The 27,139-nt window shown below is 52.9% G+C and overlaps 10 protein-coding genes across 10 annotated transcripts; 5 read left to right on the top strand and 5 right to left on the bottom strand.

Annotated features, from left to right (window-relative positions):
- Positions 1-1,152: 1,152 nt before the first annotated feature.
- Positions 1,153-2,309, top strand: CAOG_08631 (hypothetical protein; the record flags this gene model as incomplete). The annotated part of the gene is made up of 4 exons (XM_011271929.1): positions 1,153-1,234; positions 1,791-1,937; positions 2,013-2,164; positions 2,253-2,309. The coding sequence occupies 4 exons, from the start codon at positions 1,153-1,155 to the stop codon at positions 2,307-2,309; spliced, it is 438 nt and encodes a 145-aa protein (XP_011270231.1).
- Positions 2,310-2,738: 429 nt separating this feature from the next.
- Positions 2,739-6,663, bottom strand: CAOG_02796 (hypothetical protein). Its single transcript, XM_004349499.2, has 6 exons — positions 5,804-6,663; positions 5,386-5,717; positions 5,174-5,262; positions 3,651-5,081; positions 3,317-3,569; positions 2,739-3,237 (listed from the first exon to the last, which is right to left on the bottom strand). Exons 1-6 carry the CDS (start codon positions 5,896-5,898, stop codon positions 2,945-2,947), a joined length of 2,493 nt encoding a protein of 830 aa, XP_004349549.2. The 5' UTR covers positions 5,899-6,663; the 3' UTR covers positions 2,739-2,944.
- A 988-nt stretch (positions 6,664-7,651) lies between these two features.
- Positions 7,652-10,394, bottom strand: CAOG_02795 (hypothetical protein; the record flags this gene model as incomplete). Its single annotated transcript, XM_004349498.2, has 8 exons — positions 8,831-10,394; positions 8,665-8,748; positions 8,480-8,563; positions 8,321-8,404; positions 8,156-8,239; positions 7,982-8,065; positions 7,818-7,901; positions 7,652-7,730 (listed from the first exon to the last, which is right to left on the bottom strand). Exons 1-8 carry the CDS (start codon positions 8,893-8,895, stop codon positions 7,652-7,654), a joined length of 648 nt encoding a protein of 215 aa, XP_004349548.1. The 5' UTR covers positions 8,896-10,394.
- An 819-nt stretch (positions 10,395-11,213) lies between these two features.
- CAOG_02794 (hypothetical protein) lies at positions 11,214-12,439 on the top strand. The gene is made up of 2 exons (XM_004349497.2): positions 11,214-11,929; positions 12,115-12,439. Exons 1-2 carry the CDS (start codon positions 11,374-11,376, stop codon positions 12,216-12,218), a joined length of 660 nt encoding a protein of 219 aa, XP_004349547.2. The 5' UTR covers positions 11,214-11,373; the 3' UTR covers positions 12,219-12,439.
- On the bottom strand, positions 12,335-15,304 carry CAOG_02793 (hypothetical protein). The gene is made up of 6 exons (XM_004349496.2): positions 15,117-15,304; positions 14,288-14,732; positions 13,846-14,156; positions 13,616-13,760; positions 13,096-13,491; positions 12,335-12,939 (listed from the first exon to the last, which is right to left on the bottom strand). The coding sequence occupies exons 1-6, from the start codon at positions 15,181-15,183 to the stop codon at positions 12,516-12,518; spliced, it is 1,788 nt and encodes a 595-aa protein (XP_004349546.1). The 5' UTR covers positions 15,184-15,304; the 3' UTR covers positions 12,335-12,515.
- Positions 15,305-15,538: 234 nt separating this feature from the next.
- CAOG_02792 (glutathione transferase) lies at positions 15,539-16,467 on the bottom strand. The gene is made up of 2 exons (XM_004349495.2): positions 16,150-16,467; positions 15,539-16,057 (listed from the first exon to the last, which is right to left on the bottom strand). The coding sequence occupies exons 1-2, from the start codon at positions 16,343-16,345 to the stop codon at positions 15,615-15,617; spliced, it is 639 nt and encodes a 212-aa protein (XP_004349545.1). The 5' UTR covers positions 16,346-16,467; the 3' UTR covers positions 15,539-15,614.
- A 1,276-nt stretch (positions 16,468-17,743) lies between these two features.
- Positions 17,744-19,430, top strand: CAOG_02791 (hypothetical protein). The gene is made up of 4 exons (XM_004349494.2): positions 17,744-18,020; positions 18,637-18,737; positions 18,854-18,977; positions 19,119-19,430. Exons 1-4 carry the CDS (start codon positions 17,919-17,921, stop codon positions 19,245-19,247), a joined length of 456 nt encoding a protein of 151 aa, XP_004349544.1. The 5' UTR covers positions 17,744-17,918; the 3' UTR covers positions 19,248-19,430.
- A 271-nt stretch (positions 19,431-19,701) lies between these two features.
- Positions 19,702-21,363, top strand: CAOG_02790 (dnaJ subfamily B member 5). Its single transcript, XM_004349493.2, has one exon. The coding sequence runs from the start codon at positions 20,037-20,039 to the stop codon at positions 21,219-21,221; it is 1,185 nt and encodes a 394-aa protein (XP_004349543.1). The 5' UTR covers positions 19,702-20,036; the 3' UTR covers positions 21,222-21,363.
- On the bottom strand, positions 21,283-24,814 carry CAOG_02789 (hypothetical protein). Its single transcript, XM_004349492.2, has 6 exons — positions 24,022-24,814; positions 23,537-23,836; positions 23,241-23,382; positions 22,968-23,143; positions 22,664-22,829; positions 21,283-22,539 (listed from the first exon to the last, which is right to left on the bottom strand). The coding sequence occupies exons 1-6, from the start codon at positions 24,691-24,693 to the stop codon at positions 21,527-21,529; spliced, it is 2,469 nt and encodes an 822-aa protein (XP_004349542.1). The 5' UTR covers positions 24,694-24,814; the 3' UTR covers positions 21,283-21,526.
- Positions 24,815-24,967: 153 nt separating this feature from the next.
- CAOG_02788 (hypothetical protein) lies at positions 24,968-26,772 on the top strand (the record flags this gene model as incomplete). The annotated part of the gene is made up of 3 exons (XM_004349491.2): positions 24,968-25,661; positions 25,818-25,850; positions 25,966-26,772. The coding sequence occupies exons 1-3, from the start codon at positions 25,035-25,037 to the stop codon at positions 26,770-26,772; spliced, it is 1,467 nt and encodes a 488-aa protein (XP_004349541.1). The 5' UTR covers positions 24,968-25,034.
- Between the last annotated feature and the right edge of the window lie 367 nt (positions 26,773-27,139).

The raw sequence follows: 27,139 nt of genomic DNA, 5'->3' as shown, positions 1-27,139 counted from the left end.
CGCCGCCAAAGCAATCAAAAGAGCTAGCGAGATGGTTACGAGAGAGAGCGAGAGCGAGAGACGGATGGGAATGCGTTCGATGAGATGAGAAAGAGAGAAAGAGAGAGGGAGAGAGAGAGAAAGAGTGAGAGAGAAAGTGTGAGAGAGCAAGACAGAGAGAGGCTCCGCGTGCGATCTTACAGCGGGCAACAAAAAAAACCAAGAGAGAGAGAGAGAGAGTGAGCATAAATAGAGCACAAATCATAATAAGAGGGGGAGAAAAATGCCGACCGCGTGATTGTTCGCCGTCAACGAGCTACTTATCTCTATTCTGTCGGTTGATGATCGGTTTGACAAGGACAACGTTTGCGTGGGTTGGAGGGTGACGCACTACCCCGAACTGGTTTGGGGGTTTGTTGTTCGTCCCACCGCGTCGCGCATGGATGTCCTTGTCCTCTTGGTGTTGCTCTGTGGCATGGGGCGGCAACCGAGATCGGCAGCAACCGAGATCGGCAGCAACCATGACCAAGTGGCGTCTCATGGTGAGGACAATCCTCATAAGTCGCACCCATCCACAGTGCGATCGCACCATGCACTCTCAAACACGCATACACGTACGCACACGACAATCGTGTGTGCTGGTCTGCTGCTTGGGGCTGAGCGACGGCGGCGTCGTTTGAAGCGGCTTTGTCATTTTAACCAATAAAATTGTTATTTTATCATTTTGACAGCTCCTCCATTTGAGCACTCTGTTGAGGAGGGCGGCATGAAATTCCGTCAAAAACCGCTCCTGTAGCACCGATTGTGCCTTGTTGTGCCCATCAAATCGATGGCGACGAACGTTGGTGCTGAGGAGGGATATCGATCAAATGCATCCAAATCCAGCCATTCGTCCGCCAAAAGACACTCACCTTTGCACTCGAGCTCCACGATGCCACGTCGTCAGAGTCGTGCACAAGGGCCTGATTCAACAACAAGGGCACTGCTCTGAAGTGTGCAAGCAAGGACTCTTTCCACTCGTCTCCCCTTGCGTGGGTGCATCTGCTGAGCATTGTTGAAATCCTTCAAGTCTGCTCTTTTGCTCAATGACCCTTTGAGTGATGGTTTTGCAGTTGTTCTTCGTTCCTTTGATTTAGATCTACTCTTCATTTTTCTTTTCTTTTTCTTCTCGCAATGGCACTGCAGCAGCGCAGTTTCGCGTTCGCAGCAGTCGCAGCACTGCTTGCATTGAGCATTGCCGTCCTCAGCGCTCACGGTGCGGTTTGCTTCTCGTTCACTTCATCGCTCCTCCTCCTCCTCCTCGTCCCTCTCCTGCTGCTGCGTCTTTATTCTGCTTCTTTCTGTCTTTCTCTTGCTTTGATCGATGCACGTCATGTGTGCTCTTGGAGTGGCGCCAGAAGACCGAGCTCTCTATGTCTCTCCCTTTCTCTCTCTCTCTCCCTTCCTCTCTCTCTCTCTCTCTCTCTCACTCTCTCACTCGCTCTCACTTTCTCTCGCTGCTTGCTACACGTCGCATGTTTTCACTCCCCACACCACGAACGCGCGTCATCGCTGTGTGTGCCTCCTGAGCCTGAGCCTCACTCATGATACCTGCCAATGGAGACCGACTGTGATCCTCTCTCCAATCAACCTTCACCCCAATGGCACGTCACTCACTTGACTCGCTCTGGATCATAGTGTCGCTCTGATTCACAGTTTGACCAGTCGCACACAACGGATCAGGCGCCCGCCACGTCCAGTCGGAAGCGGCTTCTGGCTGGTCTAACATTGCCGCGCATCGAATTCGCATCGCAACCCGCTCGTGCCTGCAGACCAGAACAGCCTCGACCGACGTGCTGTCGAGTTTGACTTTGCTTGCAACGCATTCATCTCGGTCATCTTTGCCATCAAGCAGCGCAACACGGACGCACTCGCCTCCAAGCTCAAGGCGGTCTCCGACCCCGCCACCGAGGACTGTGGTACAGTACCGTCCAGCATGCGCATTCTAGACCACGGGCATGGTCAAAACTGACCGTTTGTTCGTTGAGGACTAGCCAAGTTCGTCGACGGCGAGCCAGATGCTGTCAACAACGTTGTCACCTCGCTCATCCTCCGAAACGTCGCCTACCGCATGCCGGCTGCCAACAACTATGTCATTGTGGACAAGATGCCTCTCGCAGTCGCATCAGAGCTCTTCATGTGCAATGTAAGTTCGGACGAGGCTCTCTGTCTCTCGCCAAGCACTTTGCTGAGTGCCTGCTTGCAACTTTCTGACTCGACAACTCCTTGAGCAGAAACCTACAGAGGCTGGGAATCCTCCATTCGTGGTCTGTCGCGGTCATTCGAATTGAGTCGAAACAGCTTGCACCTCCCTCCATGCTGATGAGCAAGATCAAACCCCCCCCCCCTCCCTTCGAAAGCAGGTGGGGAAAGGCTTTTGAAATCCGGTACAATGAACGTCTTTCCACACAACTGTTTGCCCTCGTACACCTGGTACCCGCAAATTGTGTGTAAAGCGGTGTCTTACGACAGTGTGCTGTCCCACCGCCTGCCAGCCGTCTACTTGTTTGTGAACCGTGTTGGCTGGCAACATGTCTTTCGTGGTGTATAGGTGGGGAATGCCTGATCCTTGCATTGTCAGCCCGGCTGATCATCTGTTCGAGTTCCTCTGTGAGCTCTTGAGCACTCTCCCCGCATGCCTTCACCGGTGTGCGTTATGACGACATTCAACTGTCTCATATCCTACGTTCTTTTTTCTTTGTTATTCTTAATAAAGCTTTAGACGGTGAAAAAAATGTGTGTTGGGATAACATCCAAACAAGACAAACAACAATCATTCGCGCCTTTCAACGGTGTTGGGTCCCAAGCGACCCGTGCCACGGAACGACGATGCACGAGCAACCAAGCTGGGTCATCCACGAGCTGCTTTGGAGGAAGGAAACAAATATGAAGCAAGGACAACAGCCATGGTGGAAAGAGGCAATACTCAACGCGTATTCGAGCGGTTTTCCATGACAAGGTCGTCCGCGTACGGCCAGCCAAGCACAGCGTTTGTCGGAATCGATTGGATTGTGAAGCCCGAGTTGGGGACCCTTGCATGCTCCTCTAAGTACGTGCGCAGATCTCGGATTGTTCGAAACTGCTTCTTGGGATCCAATGACTGGGACGCATTCACCACCTCAGCGATCGCCCGAGCTTGGGCAAGTGTCGTCCTTTTGCCGTAGAATTGACTTGCGAGACGCGGAATCGAGCTCAAGTGCGGGTTGTACGCCCATACGTCTGCAGCATACCGTCATAATAATTGAGTGAGTTGGAGCTCGATTCACAGAGCAATGCTAGGATTGCAAACGTTTCTTACTATCCGCAATAAGTTCAAAGCACGCCACGAACTCCTTATATCCCTGCCGAGGCAGAATGAGCGCATTTGGAGGAACATCCGAAGGATCGAATTTGTCCATCCGAGCGGTTGTCAACAGCGCCACAATGGTAGTCGACGATGGGCAATTGCGCTGCGCTTTTTCGATATATTCGATCTGTGTTGAAAGAGGCACGCAGTCCTCCACTTGGTCGAGTTTGGCTTGCAGCGCCAGCGTGGCTGGCGTATACTCGCCCTACACACGACATCCAACAAAACAAAAAGACGTGAGAACATGCGTTAAACATCAAAAAAAAAAAAAAACTTGTGTGCCTACATTGTTATCCTTCACATAGACTGTGCACCAACTGTCGACACCGGTGTATCCTGCAGGAGTCAAGCAGACCCGGCCATCAACAGGTTGATTGCGCCGATCCGGGTTGTCCTCCGAATAGTCCCTCCATGCAGAAGCGTTAACGAAAAACTCTGGCAACCGCGAGCTGGTGCTGCCTGGAAACAGATTGGTTACTTGCACGTACTCAGAGTTGGGGTGTGCTGCAATTGCCGACAGAATTCGCAGATTTGTGATGATGGCACAAAATGCTTCCCACGATTGCCAGAGGTCAACAACTTGTAGCGCCTTGTTTGGATCCGGCCCTTGGAGCTTGTGAAGAGTCGACATCGTTGCTGCCATCACCAAGTTTGCTGGGGCTGTGGTTGGTCGCACCACCCGAGATATGTTCGGATGGAATACTGGGGCTTGTTCGCGGTAAACCAGCAACGCTTGAGACTCGAGGAAATCGCAATCAGACTGCATGATTGACCCTTTGACACCATCTCGGACAACCCTCTCAAGTGTTGCGTCATCGATGGAGACGCTGCTCCCGGTATCCAGATATGTTTTCGGGTCAATAATGTTCAACAGTGTACGAGGTAGCCCAGCAGCCTGGTCGATTCGAGCCATCAGCTTCGAGTTGACACGCCATGGTAGGAGGCGGGACTCCGGGGCCTTCGGATCGGCAATGTCCAGAAGCCGTGCTGCATAGACAGCACGGAGCGGCGAAAGCGGTACCGGCAGCACAAAAAACCTTGAATTCGTTACCGCTTGCTTCAGAGCACTCGACATCGTGCCAGCAACGAGCATCCACGTTGGAGTTGTGAACGATCGGCATGCAACTTGTAGATCAATCAACGCTTGTTTCCAGAAGCGACGGTTCGCTTGTCCAAGGGACAACCCCGCGTGATCGGGTTCTTGGAATTGTGGCGCAACATGCGCTCCAAGGAGACGAGTCGCCTCGTCCATTGCAATAAAGATGTGCAAACGTTGCTCAAGAACCTGTTGTCGTCCGGCCTCTGTCCGGCGGATGAGGCTCAAGGCAGCGTTCACAGAAATGTCGCGGTTGGTGGTAATTTCTGCCCCACCATAATAGCTCTGAAGCAAACGCCTTGCAATGGCATGCTGAGGGTGACGTGCGGACTCCTCGTAGCTCCTCCATGTGCTCGCGGCATCGGAATTGAAGGTCAAGAATAGGCACAGGGATGGGATGTGACGTTGCGAGCAGAATTCTGGGACGATCCGATCCATCACCTCCAAGCACATACGGGTCTTCCCACAGCCGGGAAGCGCCGCAAGAAGTGCGATTGGATACCTCGAGCGTTCAGCACTGCACACGCGGACAGTCTCGATGAAGCGTTCCAGAGCTGCGGTAATGGATGCTTCTGCTTCCGACCGATCGAGCAAACTGTCGATGGAGTGGCGTGCCCGCGTCTGTCGACATCAGACAATTGTGAGCGAGCCAGCAAAGTCGTGAGCACATGCGTCAAGCCATGGACAGTCAACATGCAGACCACTCCACGTACGATCGTGAGTTGTGGATCAGGTACTCGTGCCTCAGCTCCGGGAAGAGTCGCGAGAAGGGTCGCAAGATCATCAGGCGAGGTGATGAGCTCTACCATGCCAAACCGGTCAGCGAAAACACACACACACACACACACACACACACACACACACACACACACACACACACACACACACACACACACACACACACACACACACACACACCACATACCAGTGATGTTCGTTGCAGCAAGCTGCCGTCGCAGCTGTTCGACTTGCTGGTCGGTAACTAACTTGGAGCCAAGCTCGTCATTCAGCGCCTCAAGCAAGTCTGCTCCGAACCAATTGCGGCCCACCAGCTTGGCACAGAAAGTTAATTCCAACTGCCGGAGTGCAGCTGCGGCATCGGTTTTCTGCTCGTCAGTTGGAGAGGCAGCGCCGGCTTGTTGACCATCTAAAAGCTGCTTGAGCTTGGCGCGTTGGGCAGGTTGGGTGGTAAGTTCTGAAATTGGCACCAAATCGACTGAGACGCCAAGACATGCGGCCAACGCGCTCAGCTGTTCACTGTCCAAATGCAATCAAAAGCAAAGTCAGTCAAACCAAGACAAAGACAACTCCAGTGTGACGAGTAGGGCAATCACATTCATTACCTGAATGTTGCTGGAGCTGGATTCGGGGCCTGTCCAAACACAAGGGAACAAAAAAAGTGAAACAACTGGTCAGTACCTCCCGTCCTTGCCGCCATCAAGTCAAAGTCGATGCTTTAGTCTTTGTTCACTGAATTACACCAAGGGCGTGTCACGAGGAACTGAGGGACGGCAGGCGGGGAGAGCGGGAGAAGGGAGAAGCAGAAAGGAAGAAAGGGAAAAAAAAAAAAAAAAAACAAGGACCAGGAACAGCCAACACGACAGTCTGAAGCGACGGGTGCGAGCCGGCCATGCCACCATACTTCTCTATTCGCGCTCATAGTATCACTCAACGTTGTAGACGGAGGGGCGCTGAAACGACAGGAGCCGGTTGAGAAAATAAAAATGAAAAAAGAAGACAAAGAAAAGAAAAAGATAATAAAAAAAAAAGATAAAAAAAAAAGCCATGCGCTCGTTCGCCGCTGGTTCGGGGCTTCAATGCGCAGCGGCTCAATGGTGCAGGGGCAAGGGGATCATTTGCATTGCAGCGGCATGCGAGCGGGGAGGGTGGAGAGGCGACAGACAGGAGCAGGGAGAAGGTTCCAAACCAAAGCAAAAAAAAAAAAAAAAAAAAAAAAAAGGCGCCAAAAATCGCCAATTGCCAAGAATTGCCAAGAACAGATCGATGCATGTCGTTCGACCCCAGTTTCGATGGAAAGAGTCGGTGAAAGTATCAAAGATGAATCGCGGAAGTGTTTCTTGCGGGTGGCAGAGTGCACGATAGAGTGGAGCTGGGAGAGACCCATGAGGAAGCTTTCGCACTTTCAGCCATGAGTGAGAAAACGAAATAGACTGAAGTGAAACAGGTCAGCTTTTGTTTCTTTTTTGAGAAGTGATTTTCCTCCAATTCCGAACCTTGCTCATCATGATCCAAAATCCAGTGCGAGTATGATCGAGCTTTGAAATTTCTCCCCGGGGGTAGAAGGGGACGGGGAAAGGGGGGAGAGATCAGGCTCAACAATGAGCAATCACTCACACTGGGCTTGTTACGAACTGGGCTCATCCCTAATCGGTCTTCCCCTCATTCTACACTATATTCTTAGTAAACGATACTTTCGCATACATTTCGTACGCTTCAGTAGTGATTTTAGGTCAAGTTCCGGGTAAGCTCGTAACACAGCTGAAGCGCTGTTTTGCCGCGTTTGACTTACCATTGTGAAAAATCTGAAAGGCACTTGCTGGACTGAGAGTTCAAGACTCGATGTGTGTTTTGTGACCAAGGTAGGTCTGTTATGGATTGACGCGTATCTGTACTTGGAGTGTGTTCACTCAAAGCTCAATGCAAAGTCAAAATTTCAAAGTGCTCCAACCGCCCGACTTTTTGCACATTATGTATTAAAATTCTGTTGAACAAGAATATGAAGAGAGCCAGAGTCAAGGTGGTCTCAACTTTTTGTCCGGTTGGTGGAGTAACTTCCCTAAGACAAGGAAGGCCACAAACAAACACGGCCCCTCTGAGAGACCGAGCGGATCTTGCTGTGACGGCGAACCAATGCCAGGGCTCGACTCACGCTCCGATGCAGCGCTCGCGTCGATGGAAGGCGCCGCTCTGGAAACGTTGCTCCTTGGATAGCGGCGGTCACGAGATTGGAGCAAAGCTCTTGCAGCACCATGCAGCCCTCGAGACTGAAACTGCCATCAGTCAATTGCAGCCTGACCCCGATTCGCCAGTCGACAGCACACGCTGGCTGTCCAGACAACTGTCGCGAAGAAAATCCCCAATTTCGTTAAAGAAGAGAGAATTGTTGGGTGTTCGCATGGTTTTTTTTTTTTTTGCTTTACATGCATCCAATAAACTGTACATGCAGGCACTTACTTTAGTTCACAACTAGTATTGCCCGTTTCCCTGAGCGCAGTGATTCCCGCCTCGGTCAAGAAGTTATCCTCCAAGCTGTTGTTGCCAGTGAAGTTGTCGGTGAGGTCGTGAGAATGTAGCACAAGTAGAACGACATCCAAAGAGTCGTGATGCACAACCTACCGAATGGATGTCAGCGTCTTGTTCACCTTGAGCGCCTCGGCGATTGCCTGAGCGCCAATATCGCCAATCTGATTTGCCCACAGACTGTCCATCAGTGAGTCCTCTGGCTGCCCTCTGCCGGATCACATGCTCATATGCACCAGTCAACAGTGAAAATGCCTTACTCGAGCTGATTCACCGTCGTGTTCACTCTGAGTGCCTCCGCGATCGCCTGCGCACCTGCATCGCCAATCTGATTCTGGTACAGACTACCCACCCCTCCATCAATGAGCCATTCTGCAATGCCATCTGCTTGAATCTTCCATTCACACCCATCGCTCAATACGAGAATCTCTTACTGAAGCTTTGTCAGCGTGGTGTTGACGACGATTGCCCGAGCAATGGCTTGCGCACCAGCATCCCCAATCCGATTCACCCATAGACTGCTCGTCCTCGACATCGGTGAGCCACTCGGAATGCGTTCTGCTCCAATCCACCCACTCAGAAGTATCGTCATGTCTTACTAGAGCTCAACCACGCTCTTGTTCACTTTGAGCGCCTCTGCAAACGCCTCTGCGCCAGCATCGCCAATCTGATTCTCACGCAAGCTGGCCGTAAACCCCTCGTTCCATCAGTGCGCCACTCTTCAAGCTCTCTGTTGAAGTGGCCGCCCATAGACTTACTCAAGCACAGCCACCGTCGTGTTCACTTTGAGTGCCTCCGCAATCGCTTGAGCTCCTTCATCGCCAATCTGATTCTGGTACAAACTGACCTCCCCAACCCTCCCCCCAATCGACTTGCACGAGTGAGCACCCTCTGCGGGTTCGCTCGCTCACACGCATCAGTTCAAGAAGGTGAGCTGCCTGACTCGAGCCCAGTCACAGCCGTGTTCACTTTGAGTGCTTCAGCCACCGCCATAGCGCCTGCACAGCCAGCCTCGCTCTGCCAAAGACTGTCTCCATTGGTCGTCAGCACACGTTCCACACAATGCTTTTTTTTTTTTTTTTTTACAATGAAGCTCGGCTGCATCTGACCTGAGCCACCCGCTCGCCTTCGTGACTTGGTGATACAAATCGTGTTGTCTCTGAGTCGCTAGCATTTCCTAAGAAAGACTGCATGGGTCTGGTTTTGTATCCAAACAATGGCCAAATGAACCTCTCCCTCCAAAATCACACAAGTGGCAGCAAGGCACTCGGGCAATGTAAAAGGGTGAACGGTTGTGATCGAGTTTCGCTGCCAAGTGTCTGAAGTGAACATGAAACAAGGCCACGTCGATCGAGCAGAAACGGAAAGACGCAACCGACGGTGCCTTTGAACAGTTGAAGGCGCGCACAACTATAAAACTGAAAGAATTGTACTCAACTTTCACAAGCGTTCACGAAACACAAACAAACAATGACAATTCAGGCCGCGCAAAAAGCGACCAACAGAGTCGCGAAAGCCGCGACAAAACAGTCGAGCACAAGTGTTACTGCTGGTGTGAGGCATTGTACAGCGGATTATCAAATTCTTTCGTGGACGACTTGAACAGTGTTGGGAGCAGAAAACAAAACGACACAACCAGCATCAAAAAGGTGGGTTAGGCGGAATGGAAAGGCCATGCCATGTTTGGCGGCTCTAGAATAAAGCCTTTAATGTGTTGCACGGGGAAGGAAGTTGACTGGGCGGATGGGTGCGTGAGTCGGTGGGTGAAGAGTATTCGAGAAGAAACCAAACACAAAAACGGCGCGCAAAACTGCCAAAGCACAGGCAACGTTTGTCCACTTACGACTGCCAGTTTTGACTGTTTCGGCGGCCTCACTTCACTAGCATCTGAAAACAGTCTTCTTTTGTTGGTTGAAAAATTGCATTGCAATTTGGGACGACTCCTGGTAATACCTTCCAGCCCTCTTCACCAACATTTCTCCCCCCCCCCTCCTCTCCGCGTCATTTCGATGACGAGTCATTTGCTGTTGTCTGTTTCAGCTTGGTTCATGCTGCGCGTCCCACAAGCACCTTCTGGACACGCAGTCGCGTTTGTCCGCTTCATGGAACCCTCGCGAATCACTGGAACCGCAACTCGAATTGACTTTCGGACGAAGCTTTATGCTTCACACTGATCACCTCCCCGCCGCGACACACTCGCTATGTCATGTTGTTGGTTTGGCTATTTCAGGTTGCTAGTTGCGACCCACAGGCATTTCTAGACGCGCCTCGGCGCGTCAGCCGTTCGCGGAACCAACTTTGAAACCGCTGGAGAACCGAACTAACCACAAACCGACATCGTCGCTTCCCGCCCTTCTTCAATGGATATAAATTTCCCAAGGCCTGTAGTGCACGAGCATACAGGCTCGCTAATGCTATGTCATATGACCAGACATGGCTCTCTGCCAATTTTGTGTCTCCAAGCTCCTTACACCCATGTCCATGCTCCCGCTCCTTTCTCCGTGGTTTTTGAGCATTTTGATGCTTTTCCACTCTCTCCTCCCAATAAACTTAATACAAAAAAAAATAGCATCTGAAAGTGCTTCAGATGCGCGACGTGCATTCGCCTTCCGACTTGTGGCTGGTGGAAATGGAGCCGTTTGCGGGTTGCGCTTGAACGACATTGAAAAACAACGGAAAGTGACTGAGCCAAGATGTGACAGTCACTTTTAGGATGATGGCATCGTTTAAGCGCTCCTGTTGTATGCTACAGTACTCCGTCAACTCGATAGCAGAGGAGGGTTAGGGAAACGAATGTAATTCTACAGCCTGGATTGATCAATCGATGCCTTCTTCACAGACCATTCATCGTTGAACTCGAGCATCGACCACTCTGCTCAATAATCGAAACCCCCCCCCCTCACTTTTGGAACAAACGAACAACATTCACTCCATTCTTTTGTTTGACAGGTAGGTCGCGCATTGTCGGCATTTTCTCTTCGCATCTTCTCTCGCTTCGTGCCTTGCTGGTTTGGCTCTGGCTGCCCTGCGCCTTGCTTTTGCGCGCTTTGGTTTGTGGCTCAACCAGTTGGCGCGTATCAGCGTCTTGGATGGGGGAGGTGAATGGGGGACAGGGGGTCGCTGCCAGCAAATGAGTCATATCTGGCCTCTTGCCCCTTTTCCCCCTGAGCGCGCGCACCGCCGTCGCCTCACGCGTCCCACACGATGATCAGACAGCTTCTTGTTGCTGGCAGTCCAGCCCTGGCTCTCGCTCGTCTGCGTCCCCTTGGCAGTTTCGTTTTTTTTTTTTTTTTTTTTTTTTTTTTGAAATTCGTTTCGGCATTTAGCGTCCATGCAATCCTGTTCTTGTTCTTCTTCATCTTCATCATCCCTCCTGCGTCGTCTGCTTCCTTCTCCTACGTCTCGCTTGGCAGACACTGTGCATTGTGCCAGTGAAAGTGACTCGGTCCTGAGTTGCCAGTCGCGCGCACACGGGGCCATACCCATCCCCACACCCACTCGCTCATTCGCTGTATGATGCTCAATGGCTCACTCTCCGATTCCCTGCAGCAAAACAGGTCTGCTTTCCATTCCACCCAACCCCCTCCCCCCAGTTCCTCCGTCTTTCATCGAGTCACGCTGGTTGTTGTAAACTCCACGTCGGCACTGAATCATGGAGCCGCGGAATGAACTGGCCGAGTGGGCCGAAAAGCATGGTTCTGTTGCCAACGACGATCCTCCAAAGGTTTCGCCACCATCGTCAGAGTACGGCATTGCGAGCTCGAGCTCTGCAACGTCTCATAGCCTGGTGGGCTCGGGTTCTCGTTCATCGCATGACCATGCGTCTGCTAGTATCACCGCTTCGCGCTCGAAAACGTCCTACAGCTTTGGGCCTTCCCCTGACGGATCAGCAACACCGCGTTCCGCCAAGCTGGGCTCGAGGTCCAAAACTTCTCAGTCCGCAGTGAGCTCTCCCGCGGTGATATGGAGCCGGCTCAAAGGCCTCGTTTCGTCGTCCTCGACGAGTGCAAGCTCAGCAAGCATGCCCGAGGCCAACCTGGGCGACCAATACTTTATGCCTGACGAATTGGACATGAATACCGATGACTACAATCCCATGAAGGACATCATGCAGCATAGCATGTCCAGCAGTGTGACAATGCCTCTTCCGATGTCCGTCAGCAAGCCGCAGCGTAGAGCTTCCAGGCCGGCCCCTCGCTCCAATCGAGGTCAGTTATTGACGTTCAACTCTCACTCACTCACTCACTCACTCCAGTAGTTTGCAATGTTGTCTTCCCACCTTGACGCGCACACATTGAAAGGGGTTGGGCTGTGCTTGCATTGTCACTCACCATCCTCCCTCTGTCTTTCTATTGTTGCTTTTTCTTTTTGTTGTTTTGCTTTTTGAAACCAGAGAGCTGTGTATACACTTGGCGCTTTAAAGTCATTTTTCTCTTCCTGCTGTGTTTGATTGTTTTGGTGCTTCTTGTCAATCCTTATGTCCGTGTCCTTCTGTAAATGCCAAGCACATTCGTTTCTTTGTTTTTCTGTAGTTGCGGTGTTCACCGATTCATCACCTCCCCGCCCCCGCCTCGCCCGAAAACCGCCCCTCCCCTAACCGATCAGAAGACTATCCTCCATTTCCGACTTAACAATGTGACACGAAATTCAACACAAGCTGGATTTTTGTTTCTTTGACATCCTTCGATTCGCGCACACGCATCGAGCTTGGCTGCAATACACTTCAGTTTGTCTAATCAAACTCGCAATTGCGCGTTTCGAACACTGTCCAGCACAACCAGCCATCCAAAGGCGTTAGGCGTGACGCAGCGTAAACTGGTCTCCGATCTGGTCGCTGTTGTTGATGATAAACTGGAACGCAAGACTCGTCTTGTCGGCTTGCAGGCGAGCGTAGCCATAGACCTGGTCGTTGACAGCGACAACCCAGGACGGTTGGGCCGCAATGAGGTTTTGCGAAAGGCTCTGACCGGCCATGCCAATGACGACGTTAACAGGGCCAAGATACGACCAAGGTGTTGCAGCATTCGGTGGCTGAGGAGTGGTAATGCAAGTCAGGTTGAGCGAGGGGCAGCTGCGCTGGTACGAGTGGTGATGACCAAACATGGTCAGGTCGGCGCGGTACTTGAACAACAGCGGCTCGACGAACTGACGAAGTGCGGTCGCAACAGGCTGGTCTCCAGTCACAGGCGAGACGTCGGTCGAATCAATATACATGGGACTGTTGTCAGAGTTGGTGATGGAGAACACAGTCCAAAGAAAAAAAATAACAAGAACGTGAAGCCCGACAAGAAATTGGTGAGATTCTCACTCCCTCAACGCATCCTGGAACAAATAACCACAAGAACAATCGTCGCCAAACATGACCCTGCTTTACCGATGCCCAGCAAACAACAGCCAAGGAGTGACGGAACGATCGACGCTCGCCAAATCCTGCTCAATCCAAGCCAACTGGGTGCTGCCAGCACTAAAGTCGTGCTCGGTGCTCATCACAGTCAGATGGATGGGACCGTAGTTGGCAGAGTACCAGGGAGAGTCCTTGACAATTCCACCGTCCATGCGCACACCCGCCTTGCTGGTTGGCTTGGAACCGGGCATGAGGAATCGGGCGTTGTACGGCACGCCGCACTCACCGCCGGAATCGTAGCCCGGGAACAGCGCGCCAGAGTTGTTCCAGTCTCGCTCATGGTTGCCAGAAGCGATCAGATACGGCACTGCCGAGGCAATTGGACGAACCTGGGCGAAGAACGAGTCCCAATCGCTCGCGTAGCCACTGTCATGCGAAAACACAAACACCAAAATCACGAGAATCGTGAGAATTACACGACACATGCGGCAACATCCTCGTAAGGCAGTGTCCGTGCGTCTGAAACTCCGGAAACAAAACACACACTCACCGAGCATAGCTAATGTCACCAAAGTGACCAACAAAATCAACGTCTCCGCGCTTCAACTCGGCAATGATGCGGTCGGTCGTATTGATGGACGGGGGCTCGTACACTTGGTACTCGTTCGAGCCGTCGCGCTCGGCACGGCCCATGTCTGTCCAGTGCACAAACAACATGTGTGAGCGTTTGAGGATTGCCAATCAAAACAAACACAACTAGACTTCAAAAAAGCATCTCACCTCCAAACACAACCCAGCGAACCAGACTGGTGTCGCCACGGGCAGGAGCGGATACGAACGAGTAAATTGTGCTCATGCCGTACGAAGGATCGCCAAACACGTAGTAGTAGCGGGTGCGTGGCTGAAGGCCTGTAAAGATGACAGTATGGATCAAGCCAGCGGGGCGGTAGCCGTACGATGTGGCGGGCTCGCCGCACATGTCGGAAGCGCTGTACGACGTGGTCGTGGCATTGAAGGTGGTGGTGACAGAGGTCGTGGACGTGCCGAGCAGGGCGATCGGCATGGCGGCCTTTCGCGACGTCCACATGAGGCTTTTCAGGTCCAACGAGCAAAGTAATCGGACAAGAGCGAGAACAGGGGGGGGGGATCAGTCAGTCGATGAAACACTCAAAACGAAACACCTTCAACACCCTCGAGTTGACAAAACACACACGCCACTCACCTCATTTCGCTGGGATTGTCGGTGATGGCCAGATGCGGATGCATGGGAATGTCGTAGCTCTCAAACTCGACCGGATCGGTTTGCGCGACGGCGACAGGAGCGGTGAGACCGCCACGGAAGAAGACGAACGAGTTAGAGTCGCGCATGTTGATGAGCGTAAAGGTGAGCGAGCCACTGCCCGAGCTGAGATGGGTGGGGCTGATGGTGCACATCTTGAACTTGACGGGCACGATCGCGCTGAGGTTGCTGGGAAGCGGGGTGTACAGGGCAATCCAGTCGTCTGGCTGTGGGTCGTCCAGCCCGGCCCAGATGACCGTGACAGTCCCCTCGGCCGCCTCGAGCGTGTTGGGCGTCACTGCAAACGCCAGCGAGCGGGGCGACTCGGCCTTGGTCGCGCGACGCATGGCTGCGAGCTCGATGCCCTCCAGCGGGTGCACAAACTTGTCTGTTGGGGAACAAGCAGAGAAGAGAGAGAGAGAGAGAGACAGAGTCCCGAGTGTCAGCTATCAACAACCATCCGGCTATCAGCAGCTATCAGCAGCCATCCGGTTATCAGTCTGCAGCATTATCGGCATTGAAATGAGCGGGTGCGGGAACGGGTCTTTTTTTTTTTCAAACCAAACCGCACCAGACGCTCGCACTCGCACTACTCACACTGCACTCACACTCACTCGGCACACAGCGCGAGGCGAGGCGTGCGTACATGTATTATAATCAAGTGCGACGAAATCGAGAGAGAAGCAGAGAGAGAGAGAGAGAGAGAGAGAGAGCAGAGAGAGAGAAAACACAAAATGATCGTATGACTGCGCAATGCAATGCAACAACTTACGCGCACGGGTCGTGGTCGCTGCAGCCAGCAGTGCAACCAGCAGAGCAAAGAGAGCAGCACCGCGCATTGTAATGTGCTCAAGAAGAGAAAGAGAAAGAGTCAGGAAGGAAAGAAAAAAAAAGAAAAGAAAAAAAAAAACGAGTAAACTAATCAACCACTCAAAACGGAAAGCAAAGCCATGTGCATGGATGCATTGGCAATTTGCATGGGCGATTGGCAGACCAACATGCACAACCAGAGAGAGCGAGCGAGGAGAGACGCGAAGGAGGGGGGGGAGCAGGAATGCTCGGTTATGCTACAACCGCTGCAGTGGTATCAGCAGACAGTGAACGAACGGTAAACCAACAAAAGGCAAACAATCAACGGCAGCTTCCCCGCCTCTTCTGCGAATGACTTCAACGTGCGCAGCAATACACAAAACACAAACAAAAACAGCTGTATTACCATAACAAGCACTACTGCAGCATCTTTTTGTTTTATTTCAAACAATCAAGCGGCTTATTGGTGGGAAAGGACCTTCTGCCAGGTGGGGCGCGAGGTGATGCGGTTCCACCAGGCGTTGACGTGGGGGCGCGAGGTGATGAGGTGACCGAACTGGCCGCGGGCAAGGTGCTGCCCGTACGGAAGGTGGGCAAGATCAGCGAGCGAGAATTGGTTGTTGGCAAGGTACTCGTTCTTGGACAGGTGCTGCTCGTAGACGTCGAGGATCTTGGCGAGCTTGGCGGCCTGGGCCTCGGCATTGGCCATGTCGCCCTCAATCTTGAACAGGTGCGGCTTGAAGACGGTCTCGGTGACGATGGCCGTGGTCGCGGGATTGAAGTTGGAATACTCGACCGAGAGCCACTGCTCGACCAGGGCGGCCTGCTTGATGTCCGCGGGGACCAGGTCGTTGCCCTGGCCCTTGTACTTGGCGTCAATGTAGTGGATGATGGCGCGAGATTCTGCTCGCAAAAGCGACAAACAACGACAAAGTGAGGCACAGAGTTATTTTAGCTTTTGGCACCTGCCCCTCGCGCTGCGGTGCGTTGCGTACCATAGACCTGGAAGCCGTCGACGTCCTCAAACACGGGCATCTGGCCAAAGGGCTGGCGAGCAAGGTGGGCCGACTCCTTGATCTCGGCAAAGCTGACTGGGACGAATTCAAAGGGGACGTTGTGCTCGTGCAGCGCCATCATGACGCGCTGGGCGCAGGTGGAGAGGGGCAGACCGTAGATCTTTGCGACGGGCATTGTTGTGCGAGTTTTGGGGGTGTTTGTGCTTTGTGAAATGTGCAAGAAGCAGGAGTGACCTTGTTTGAATTTGCTCACGCCTTCCCTTTTATACGCGCGCGTTGAATTGTTCGCAATCCAACAAAAATCGCCGTGGTTGCCCCATGGTGGGCGCCATTACCCTCGCCCTAATTTAGCCTGCGCATTGCCAGACCACCCACTGCGTCAGAGGAAGCGGAAGAAAGAAAAAGCGAGCCACGTTGCACCACTTCCATAGTGCTAATGAGAGGTGGGGGGGGGAAGGGAGGCGGGGGCTTTGCTGCAGTGATTGGAAAACGCAAAAGAAAAAAATTGGAAGTGTGAGAAACACTCACGCTGTGTTTGGTCGAATGCAGCGGCAATCGGCACCTTAACAGTGAGTGCGCAGCGTGCAAAATGTGAGTGCGTACCAATGCTCAGGGGAACAGGATTGTGTTTGAGAAGGAGTGGGCGGTTCGGTTGAGTTCTACGAGCACACAGGTACGAGGACCGACGGCCGATTCGGCTTTCTTAATCTCCGTGACTGATTGACTATGGCCTCATAGATCGCGACGCCAAGCAGAGTCCGACGTGGGCACTTTTTGCTCAACAAGGGCGGTGCTCGGCTCTATTCAGGCCTTTGAAAGAGAGTGGGAATTGGGCAGCGTGGAGGGGAGGGCGAATCCGAGCCGGCAGCGATTTTGAATCGCGGTTTAGGGTGACCTGACCCGACTTGCCCCTCGACCCAAACCCCCGCGAATCTGGGGGGGGGGGGCGAATACAGCTCTGTGTATGCGCTCCAAGCGTTCGCAGGTCATTCCACAACTGAGCAGCTCCAGTAAAACTGTACTGTATGGCGAAAAACCATCCTTCTCCATTCCAAACGCACGAAAAACGACAAACGACAAACGAGCCAACCGTCACCCTGCTCGAGTCCCCAATTCACAAGAAAACAAACAACCCAAGGCATCGCTCTCGTCGGTAGCAGGCTGAAGCCACCCACCAGCAGTTTCTGGTGGCGTCACTCCTGCAAGGCGCGTTTCGTTGCCTGGTCTCTCGACCGCCAGCCCTTCCATCCAGATGACACTGCGGTTTGGCTCCCATCCTGAAACCGACGGGAAAAGCTTGGCGCCCGATGCCAGTGTCATTTGAGCAACGTCTCGCTCCTCCACCAAGACGAGTCGAGCGATGACAAGCCAAGCGGCGGTTGGTTGACAAATCGGATGCGCACGCGACCAAATGTGACTCGTCTCCAAATTGCCCGCTGCGAAGCGTCGGTTGCCAGCCATCGTTGCATGGTTGTCGGCTGCATTGTGACTTTGATCTTTGGTGTTGGTGTTTTTGTCCCACAGTTTCTGTATTTCTCACCTCTTTTTTTTTTTTTTTCTCACTTTTTCTTTTTTTTTTTTTTTCTTTTTTTTTCTCTTTGTTTGATTTTTTTTTTTTTTTTTTTTTTTTTTTGGCTGGGTTCGCAGCAGCAACAGCCACTACATAACTCGTCCCCGCTGCCGCCAGCACGCACCATCGATTCGGCAGTCTCAAGAGTCAACCCCAACACTTACATCACCGCAACAGCATGGAGTACCAGGAGCAGCAGCCGCCGCCGCCGCAGTATGTGTCGGAAGTCAACCTCGCAGCTCTTTTGCCGGAAGCTGTTGTCGACCTCCCCACGTTCCTGGTAACGCAGCACCCTCTCTCCTCTCTTCCTCGCTTGGTTTGCGCGGCTGCCTTGTTCGACCTCCGTCTCCAGTCCCGCGGGCACGGCGCGCCTTCGCTGTGGTGGGACGGTTAGGGTGGGAGATTGGCAGAATTTGGGCACGCGCGGTCTCTTCCATTCAATTCGTGCTCTTCCCCTGAACAATGGTCGTTGCTCGGCCCTCACGCCTCCACCAACGTCACACGCGATGCGATGCACCCACACTCCCACACTCACATCTAATCGCGTTCCTCCTGCTTCGTTTGTGTCGCTCTCTTCTCCCTCTTTTTCCCCATTCGCTCGTGCGTTTCGTTTCGTTTCGCTTGTTTTTGCTTTTTTTATCGCTTTTTTTTTTTAATTTTGAGTCCAGATTGGATCTCTGGTTTAAGATTTCAGTGCTCTGCGCGCGCGTGCGTGTGTGGTGACACGTCGGAAATTGCAGCAGACAAAGCAACCCATTGCCATTGAAACCCACTTGACGTTTGCGGTTTTCAACGACTGTCATTGCTCGATGCGTTTTGCCGTGTGTCGCTCCCTTCCTCAAAGTGCACAAGTGTCTGGCTTTCAACTCACCATGCTAAAAACACCTCCAAAACAGAAATTGCGAATGGACCCTTCGGACAACACGTTTCTGCTCGAGACATCATACGAGCTCCTATCAAAGGCCCCTGAACGACTGTCGCTCTTCCGGCAGGGCTTGTAAGGCAACTCTCCCCAACTCGCGTCAGTTCACACCTTTGCCGCGTTGACACGCGCACGCGCAGATTCATTTTTTTTGTTTGTTTTGTTTTTGGTTTTGTTTTGCCAATCACCAGGGCAACTGGCGATTACATTGCACTCAAGCACCTTGCACATCGCGAGAAGGGCTCTGCGAGCACGCTCGGCTTCAACCGATTAGCAAATGCAATGCTGCGCTTCGAGTATGCATCGTACTTGGTGGTACGTCGAACACATGGGGGCATTGAAGTTTATTTGATTGATCCGATGCTTTTTATCTGTCATGTGAATTGGTGTGGGGGGGGGTACAATAACGAGAGACGAGGTTGACTGGCGTGCTATCTCGCTCCTTGCAACCTGCAGATCTACCAATTCATTCAACCCGATGCTCAACAGTTCAGCACGCTGTACTACACTATTGAGCGCGAGTATTCAGTGCTGCGCGACTATCTTCAAAAGCTGTTTGCCAGCCAAGCCCATCCTGCGCACTAAAGCCATTGAGTGGCACTGGCTACCTGTGCCGTAGCCTGCTTTTGCAGCATCGTGTATTTTTCGTTAGTCATTAGTCTGTATATTGTAATTGAGTTGTTTCATCGCTTGCAGTATCGCTAGTCAATGTACATTGTCTAAATCAAAGTAAAAAGCCGACCGAAGAAATGTCGGAAATTCTCCACACCTCCTTCTCCCTCTGTCTCTCGCACTGTACTCTATTTGCTGTTCATGGTTTTGGATTCTTTGCTTCTTCCATCCCACTCTTCTTGTTTTGTTTGTTCCGGTACCCCCGTTCGTCACACAGAAAACCTCTAGCGTTGTTGTCGAACTGGTTTCTGTTTGTGCTTTGCGAGATGGTGCCTCGGTCGCCGTTTCCCCTGCTTTCCCGCACATCCGCCACAGTCCACCCTCTTCTCCACGACTGTCTCCTTGCTTCCTGAGAACTTGCTCGAGCGAAGAGAGCAGGCGGCTGGAGCAGCTGTTTCTGGGAGCTTCGCGTTCAATCTGCGTCGTTCTTGCAGCTTCTCGCGCCTTCCAGCCACCGTTTTTTCGCAAACCCCTCTCTCTCTCTCTCTCGCTCTCTCCTCGCTTGCCTCCCCTGCGAAATGACTCGTGTGCTCTCCTTATCATTCACTCCATTGTGCGCATTGCCTCCCCGTTGCGCTCCCGAACCGGCTGTTCCAACAAACACTCTTTTTTTTGGTCGGAGCGTTATTATTAAAACGTCGATGTGCTCGATTCAATTTTGGCTCACTCTTTCTTTTGTTTTCTTTCTTTCATTTCCATTAGATGCCAGCTCAGAGCGCAGATTATTACAAAGTCCTCGGCTTGCCAAAGGGTACGTCGGATGCGGACGCCATCAAGAAGGCGTATCGCAAAGCCGCCATGAAATGGCACCCCGACAAGAACCCCAACAACAAGACAGAAGCCGAGCACAAGTTCAAGGAGATTTCAGAGGCGTACGAGGTGCTCTCAGACCCACAAAAGCGACAAGTGTACGACATGTACGGCGAAGCCGGGCTCAAAGGCGGAGCTCCCTCAGGCGGGGACGAAGGAGCTGGCGGCGGCGGCTCTGCAGGCGGCGGTCCCGGCACCTTTTATTTCTCATCTGGCGGTGCTCCTGGTCGTGGTGGCATGCACTTTACACCCTCCAACGCTGACGACATCTTCCGCCAGTTCTTTGGCGGATCGGGCGCCGACATGTTTGGTTCGCCAGGCGCTTCTGGAAGCTCTAGCCGCTCACGTGCCGGCCGCGGTGCACGCGTCGATCCATTCAGCTCCATGTTTGGCGGCATGCACGGAGGCATGGGCGGCATGGGCGGGATGCCAGGAGGCATGGGCGGCATGGGCGGCATGGGCGGCATGCACGGGGGTATGAGCGGCTCGGACGACGACGACGATGTGCAGTTTACACACGCCGCCGCGCCTCGCAAACCTCAGGTGCTGACTCGCGCACTGCCCGTCTCGCTCGAAGACTTGTATCGCGGCACCGAAAAGAAGCTCAAGATCACTCGCAAAATCCAAGATTCGGCCACCGGCAAGGTTGTGGAAACGTCCAAAATCCTGACCGTCAACATCCAACCCGGATGGAAGGCTGGCACAAAAGTGCGCTTTTCTGGCGAAGGCGACGAGCTCAACGGACAGCCCGCTCAGGACGTCGTGTTTGTCATCGAAGAGAAGCCGCACTCTCATTTCAAGCGCGATGGCGACCAGCTCACCACCAAAATCCAAGTCCCGCTCGTGAACGCTCTCGTTGGGTTCAAGGCAAAAATCCCAACCATCGACGGAAGTGTGGCTGAGTTGCAAATCACCGATGTCTTGACCCCAGGCTTCAAGCGAATCATTTCCGGCAAAGGAATGCCCACCAAAAGCGGAGTCCGCGGCGACCTGCTGGTCGAGTTTGATATTGTCTTCCCCGCAGCATTGAGTCCTGCTCAGAAAGATGCAGTCAAGCGCGCGTTCTCAACCTCCTAAATTGCGTGGCATGCTTGCTTTTGCATGTTGTCAATCCATCGCAGAGTTTTTATTGTGCTGTCTCATGTTTGTTCTCGTGATAATTGTTTTTAAGATATTGTAATGTACATGTTTTGTACTACTAAAGCCAACCTACGCTTCTTTTTGATTTCCGACTTCAGTAGAGAAGGGGAGGGGATTTACTGGTAGAATTTTTGTATTTTTGTTTTGTGTTTGTCTGTTTGTTTGTTTGTTTTTTGGTTTTTGTTTTGTTTTTTTTTTTTTTGCTTTGCTTTGAATCAATCCCACTGCATCGTCTCGCCACTTTACAAATCTGCAAGGTGGGCGGGATAGGTCACAATTTGCGTCGGATACAGTGTGGCAGCCGTCGCATCCAGCAAGGGCAAGAGCCCACCGGCAATGTGTCGGTTGATAAACCCAAGCAGCTCAAGGGCCAGTTGGCGATTGCTTTGCATTTGCGCTTGGAGCGCGTCCTTGGCGAACAGGTTATGAACAGCCATGCGCCGGCACACTTCAGCGTTGATGATGGCGTCGAAGAGCGGGATGCCGAACGCCAGATCGAGGACCACCCAGTCGGTCGCATGCGCGGGATGGAAAAATCCAATGTGTGTCAAGGATGCCGGCAGCTCAGACCCATCCGGCAGCGTTTCGGCATCTAGGGCGATGGACGTGTCGCTCGAGTTTCCCAGCTTGAGCATGGAAATGTACCCGCACGCGTGTGCCAAATCGATGTGCTTGGACAACGCGAGCACACTCGGATGCTGGCTCAACGGCAGCAGCCCGCGCTTGGCTGCCAGGGCGGTCACCTTTTGAATGAGCGCTAGCGCTGCAGCCAGTCGGGCGCTGGAACCGGCGGGCAGGTCGGAACCGCTTTCGCCTTCTGGCCCGAGCGGAAACGGTACGTAGGCGATTTCTGTTTGCTCATTGTACGCTTGCACCAGCACTGGAGATCCGCAGAGCTGGTCGTTGACCACAGGCAACATTGTTGCAAGCGAAGAGACGGTCGGCTCGTGATCCCAGGTCGTGATGAGAACACGATCGAACGGTTGCATGAGTGCTGGCAGTTCGCAGAGCCGAGCGCCCATCGGGAGCAGCAGCGTCGGGGGCCCGGAGCCAGCACACCCATACAGCCACAGCTTAAACCAAACCGAGCCCATCTCTGGAATGGGCGGGCCAATGTGCTGGGGCACACAGCCGCGAATCGATCGCACCTCCTTTGCGAACGGCGCCATCGAAACAATCATGTGGTAGTTCTTGTTCAGTACACGGAAGCAGGTTTCCGGATCGAGGGTTGAAATACTTTCGCATCGAAGAAGGTCTAAAGCAGAATCATGATGTGGGTCAATCAAAAACAACGTGGAACCAAGAAAACATTTCGCAATCAATCTTCAAAAAAAAAATGGACAGAGGCGAAAAGTAAATGCGGGGCGATGGGGACACACCTAGAGCGATTGGGCGAGCTGGAGCACCGCTTGCAGCCAGTTCGGCCGCGCTGGGATCGACAATGGCCGCCAACTGAGGATTGTAGCGCAAGAAGAGCAAGGTATCGCGCAAAATGATGGCATGCTCAAAGTACCGCTGAGCGTCGCCTTCGAGCTCACCCTCCAGCTGCGTTTTTTTTAGAGAGAGAGAGAGAGAGAGAGAGAGAGAGAGAGAGAGAGTGTGTGTGTGTGTGTGTGTGTGTGTGTGTGTGTATGTCAGTCAAAAAACAACCGATGAAGCACACTCGTCCGCGCTCGCACTTACCCGATCAAGCTCGGCCAAAAACTTTTCCATGGACTCCTCCGTCAGCTTTCCGACCTCAAACATGGTGACAGCGTGAGTTTTGAGCCCCATGGATAGATTGCCCATCATCAAGAAGGCAGTTAGCGTGGAATCAAAGAGGAAGGCGACGCGTTTGGTCGAGGCTGCCGGCTGGACATCTGGATCCAAAAATGCGATTCGCAGCAACCCATGTCACAAGTTAGCCACCACACTCCAGTCCAGCCGTGAAAATGAGAAACGAGACCTAGCCCCTACCCTGCGTTTCGGCCTTGGTGGAGCCGGATCGCCGGTGCACGACGCGGCTAATCCACGACAAGTGCCATCGCACATCGTCCACATCGAGCTCAACGTTCTTCTTTTTGGCAAACCCAAGGCGACAGTAGACCGAGACGGCGTGCTAGAGCGTGACGTGGGTTGTGGACAAAAAGCAGACAGTGTAGCAGGTCGATCAGTGTAAGTGGCGAACGGAGACGGATTGCCCAAAAAAAAAAAACCCAGTGTATCGCGACTCTGCTGCCTCAAAGCTCTCGACTAGTGCGTCACTCGCTCACCTTGACCGATTCCAAATCCGTCTGCAAGACTGCGGCCAGGTCGGCAATGGTGGTGTGTTCGTCAATCGTCACAAAAATCTTGTACAGGAGCGTCTCAAAGTAGTCGCCCGTGACTCGATTCATGACAAATCCTTCCAGCGGCGGGACGGCGACGCGATCGTGGTCGTCCACCGGCACTTCAAGAAACACCAATCCGCGCGTATGCAGCCCGAGCAGCGTGTTGTAATCAAGTTCTCCAGCCATCTTGTGTCCTGTCGTGACAAGAATCTCCAGCATTGTTCTTTCCGCCTGGTTGAGTTGCTGTGTTTTTGTTGTGTTTATGTTTTGATCGTGTAGATCGTTTCCCAAGTCGGAAGTGCAAGTGGAACAAGCAAAAGAAAGGTGAGAATTCACAACTGCTCAGACAAAAACCATTGTCCGAATTGCCTTCTTTTTGTTTTTGCTTTTTTTTTTTTTTTTTTTTTTTTTGTTTCGCCCAAACTCACCCGAACGTCTTCCTCGGTGTAGAAGCCAGGATGGACAATCCACCAGTGCTGAGCATTGAGTGGAATGGGCTGCGCTGGGAGGAGCTGCTTGATGGCCTGGCGCCGTTTGGCAGCAGCGCCGATGGCCTTCCACGACCAGCCCTTGACGCGGCTCTGGTTCATCGTGTCAATGTACTGGTTGCGGCCAATGCCCACGAGGCGCAGACAGTCCGCTGCGGCAAAGTTCGGCAGGGCGTCGTAGGATCGCTCGCCCTGGAGCATCTCCTGCAGAATGGCAATGTAGTAGTCGAACGGGGTGATGTGGAGCCCCTTGACGAGGATGCCGCTGAGGTGGTACGGATAGAGCATAAAGTTGTCCTGGCTGTACTTGACCAGCTCCTGGTAGTACTTGCGCTCGTCCTTGTAGTAATGGCGGACGAGATTCGCCTTCCAGCGCAGCTGATGCCGGATGCTGTACCCAACCACCTGCGCCTGCCACGCCGACTCGCTCGACCCCAGCTGCCCCTTGAGGTTGCTCGGGAGCTGCTCCCACTGCGTGTTCTGGCGGATGGCGGCCTCGAGCGGATCGCCCCCGAGCTGCTGTCCCTGATGCTGCTGATGCTGCTGATGCTGCTGCTGCTGTTGTTGTCCCAGCTGCTGAGAATCGCCTCGTTTGACACCCGACGATGCCATTCGTGGTTTTGTAGTAGTTGTTGTTTCCTGTTGATTCTGTTTGTTTCTGTTGTTCTTGTGTTGTTGTTGTGTGTGTGTGAGTGTTGAACTGCAATGTTTTTCTGTATGGATCAAAAACAACGAGTGGCCAAACCTAACCTCTGACTCGGTTCAAAAATGTCTTCTGCAATCGAATAATAACGGGTTTGGACATTGCATGGCTGTCTTGCTCAGAATGCGTGCGTTGGCGACGAATGTTTGACTCCAATTCTGGTCGCCGTTCACTCCCCAAAATCACACACACGCATCTTGGTTTGGTGCTTGCAACCTCAGTTCATCCCGGAACTCACAATCAAAACAACATGCCAACACCCAGTGTACACGAATCAGACGGCGTGGGTACGGCAGACGCACCACCTCTAAGCAGCAGCGCAACTCTGCCTCTGAGCAAGCTCGTCCTACCAGCCCTTCGCCCCGTTGCCAACACGACCACCGCCACCACCACCACCACCACCAATCAAGACGACCCTGCTGCTCGTCAGTCGCACGAAGCAGACGCCTCTTCGCGCCGGTCGTCTACAACTGCGACTCGGCCCAATTCGAACGCTGCCGACTCGGACAACCCGGCCGCCGCGCAATTGACAGGGCAAGAGTCTCCCCCTCCCCCGCCGCCCACGCCGGCAAGTCCCCACTCGCGGCAGTCGTGCGCCTCGCCCTCTGATGATAGAGTGCGCAATGGCACCGCGCAGCCACCGCCAATGCCGTCGTCGTCGTCGTCGTCGTCGTTTCACACGCGCCAAATTCTCAGCGAGCACCCAAACACGCGCACAATGAACGCACACGCACATGCAGCGCTGCTGGCCATGGTCGAGCGCCAAGAAGCGATCGCCTGCCACACACAGTACGAAACCGACATGTCCAACTTTTGCGACTCGGACCTGTCAGCCAGAGACCGGCTGGCCAGCTTGGGTGACGCCGTTTCGCAGAAGGTCTGATTTTTTTTTTTCTGGCTTCTTACAAAACGTTCATTGAACAGATGTGCGCACTGCACATTTTTGAAACACAGTATTGATGCTGTTGTTGTTGATGACAGTGACGAGCATGGACTCACTTTCTCGTCTCGGGTGGTATGGTTGCGCACACAGGTCGGAGAGCAAGCGCACCAACTTGTGGGAAAGGTGAGAGCAACGTTGATAACATCTTTGGTTTTTTGCATGGATGCTACTACACCCCTACTCATTGGTACAATTTGGCACATGTTTCTTTTTTTTGCATCCTTGGCAATTTTGTCAGTTTCGAGCGTTTCAAGCTGAGCGCCAGCTCCGCAAGTTGAACGCCGCCACGGGCGACACTGCTCACGCTCCCAACTTTCCCCTGTTGGTACCAACTGAGGCAAGCACGGGTGGACTGGGTCTCACTCCAATCATGTCCAACGAGCCTCTGGTCACCTCGGTCGTGGTGCGCAATCCTCTCAAAGTGTCGAGAAGCGGCGAGCGAGCGTCCAGTCTGGCGGAATCGCCACTGGTTTTGCGCGGTGATGAGCATTTGCGATTTACCTCGTCGTCGAGCCTCGCGTCGCTGAATGCTGAAAAGTCAGCGTCCATCACATCCGAGGACGTACGAAACGCTCAGATTGCAGTTGAGGCTGCGTCTGTTGCTCGTGGGTGGTCGCTCGCGTCCGGCTCGAATCCTCCTCCTCTTCCTCCTCCTCTTCCCTCTGCTGCCACTGCAGTATCTCAGAATCCTACCCAGTCAACAACGGGAGCAACGCAACATGCACCGGTGGGTGCATCGGCGTCTGCAGTTGCTGAATCCTCGAGCAACGTTGGGTCTCAGCCTCGAAAGACATCTAGACGCCTCTCCGATGTGCTACTGTTCCGCAGGGCGTCGACAAATAGTGGAGGTGCCGAGGCTGCTGATGCCCCGTCTTCAGAGGAGGTGGATCTCGCAGAAACCGAACGACGGCTTTCCACATTGACAACGCAGTGCGACAAAGAGCAGTGTGCACCGGCAGCAGACGAGCACGTCTCTGCATATGAGTTTGTGCATTCCGACCAAGGTCCTGCGACCAGTGGCGACGCCGTGGAGGACCACCCTTGAAGTCCAGACTTCTGATGTGTGGTTTTTGTGTTTTGTTTGGATGCTTTTGGCTTTTCTTGGCGCCATACGTCACATGTTCAACCCCGACGTTTTTTGTTGACGTGGTTTGCTGACCATCTGCAGCGATGCTTGCATGTCTTGCTGTGCGCTTATCTCTCGCGTATTTCTCAATTCCGGCGTTTGCTAGCTTTGTTTGTGAAAAAGAGTTTTGTTTTTGTCTCCTTTGCCCTCATTTTGCAACTTTTAGCGCTCAACTTTTGTCCACATCTTCATATTGCACTGTTTTTTGAGATGTGTGCTTGTGGTGGGTATTGCAGACACTGTTGACACTTTTCGTCCGATTCCCCTTCTCTTGACGTTGAGAATG

This window comes from Capsaspora owczarzaki (assembly GCF_000151315.2).
Source record: "Capsaspora owczarzaki ATCC 30864 unplaced genomic scaffold supercont2.3, whole genome shotgun sequence".
NCBI classification, from domain to species: Eukaryota; class Filasterea; order Ministeriida; family Capsasporidae; genus Capsaspora; species Capsaspora owczarzaki.
Note: the sequence above shows the minus strand (reverse complement) of the source record. Positions and strands in the feature narration are given on the sequence as shown.

Bases quoted from the DNA above. Each gene is read 5' to 3' on its own strand.
- CAOG_02796 (XM_004349499.2), bottom strand. From the start codon at position 5,898: ATGGCGGCAAGGACGGGAGGTACTGACCAGTTGTTTCACTTTTTTTGT. The intron at 5,718-5,803 runs GTAATGAATGTG...GCATTTGGACAG, and splicing joins CCAGCTCCAGCAACATTCAG to TGAACAGCTGAGCGCGTTGG. The intron at 5,263-5,385 runs GTATGTGGTGTG...TTGGCATGGTAG, and splicing joins TGCTGCAACGAACATCACTG to AGCTCATCACCTCGCCTGAT.
- CAOG_02794 (XM_004349497.2), top strand. From the start codon at position 11,374: ATGGAGCCGCGGAATGAACTGGCCGAGTGGGCCGAAAAGCATGGTTCT. The intron at 11,930-12,114 runs GTCAGTTATTGA...TTTTGAAACCAG, and splicing joins GGCCCCTCGCTCCAATCGAG to AGAGCTGTGTATACACTTGG.
- CAOG_02793 (XM_004349496.2), bottom strand. From the start codon at position 15,183: ATGCGCGGTGCTGCTCTCTTTGCTCTGCTGGTTGCACTGCTGGCTGCA. The intron at 14,157-14,287 runs GTGAGTGGCGTG...GGACCTGAAAAG, and splicing joins GACAATCCCAGCGAAATGAG to CCTCATGTGGACGTCGCGAA. The intron at 12,940-13,095 runs GTAAAGCAGGGT...CTCTGACAACAG, and splicing joins CTGTTGTTTGCTGGGCATCG to TCCCATGTATATTGATTCGA.
- CAOG_02792 (XM_004349495.2), bottom strand. From the start codon at position 16,345: ATGCCCGTCGCAAAGATCTACGGTCTGCCCCTCTCCACCTGCGCCCAG. The intron at 16,058-16,149 runs GTACGCAACGCA...TTTTGCGAGCAG, and splicing joins CGACGGCTTCCAGGTCTATG to AATCTCGCGCCATCATCCAC.
- CAOG_02791 (XM_004349494.2), top strand. From the start codon at position 17,919: ATGGAGTACCAGGAGCAGCAGCCGCCGCCGCCGCAGTATGTGTCGGAA. The intron at 18,021-18,636 runs GTAACGCAGCAC...CCTCCAAAACAG, and splicing joins TCGACCTCCCCACGTTCCTG to AAATTGCGAATGGACCCTTC. The intron at 18,738-18,853 runs GTAAGGCAACTC...GCCAATCACCAG, and splicing joins TCGCTCTTCCGGCAGGGCTT to GGCAACTGGCGATTACATTG.
- CAOG_02790 (XM_004349493.2), top strand. From the start codon at position 20,037: ATGCCAGCTCAGAGCGCAGATTATTACAAAGTCCTCGGCTTGCCAAAG.
- CAOG_02789 (XM_004349492.2), bottom strand. From the start codon at position 24,693: ATGGCATCGTCGGGTGTCAAACGAGGCGATTCTCAGCAGCTGGGACAA. The intron at 23,837-24,021 runs GTGAGTTTGGGC...ACAAAAACACAG, and splicing joins ACACCGAGGAAGACGTTCGG to CAACTCAACCAGGCGGAAAG. The intron at 23,383-23,536 runs GTGAGCGAGTGA...GTCACGCTCTAG, and splicing joins CGGATTTGGAATCGGTCAAG to CACGCCGTCTCGGTCTACTG.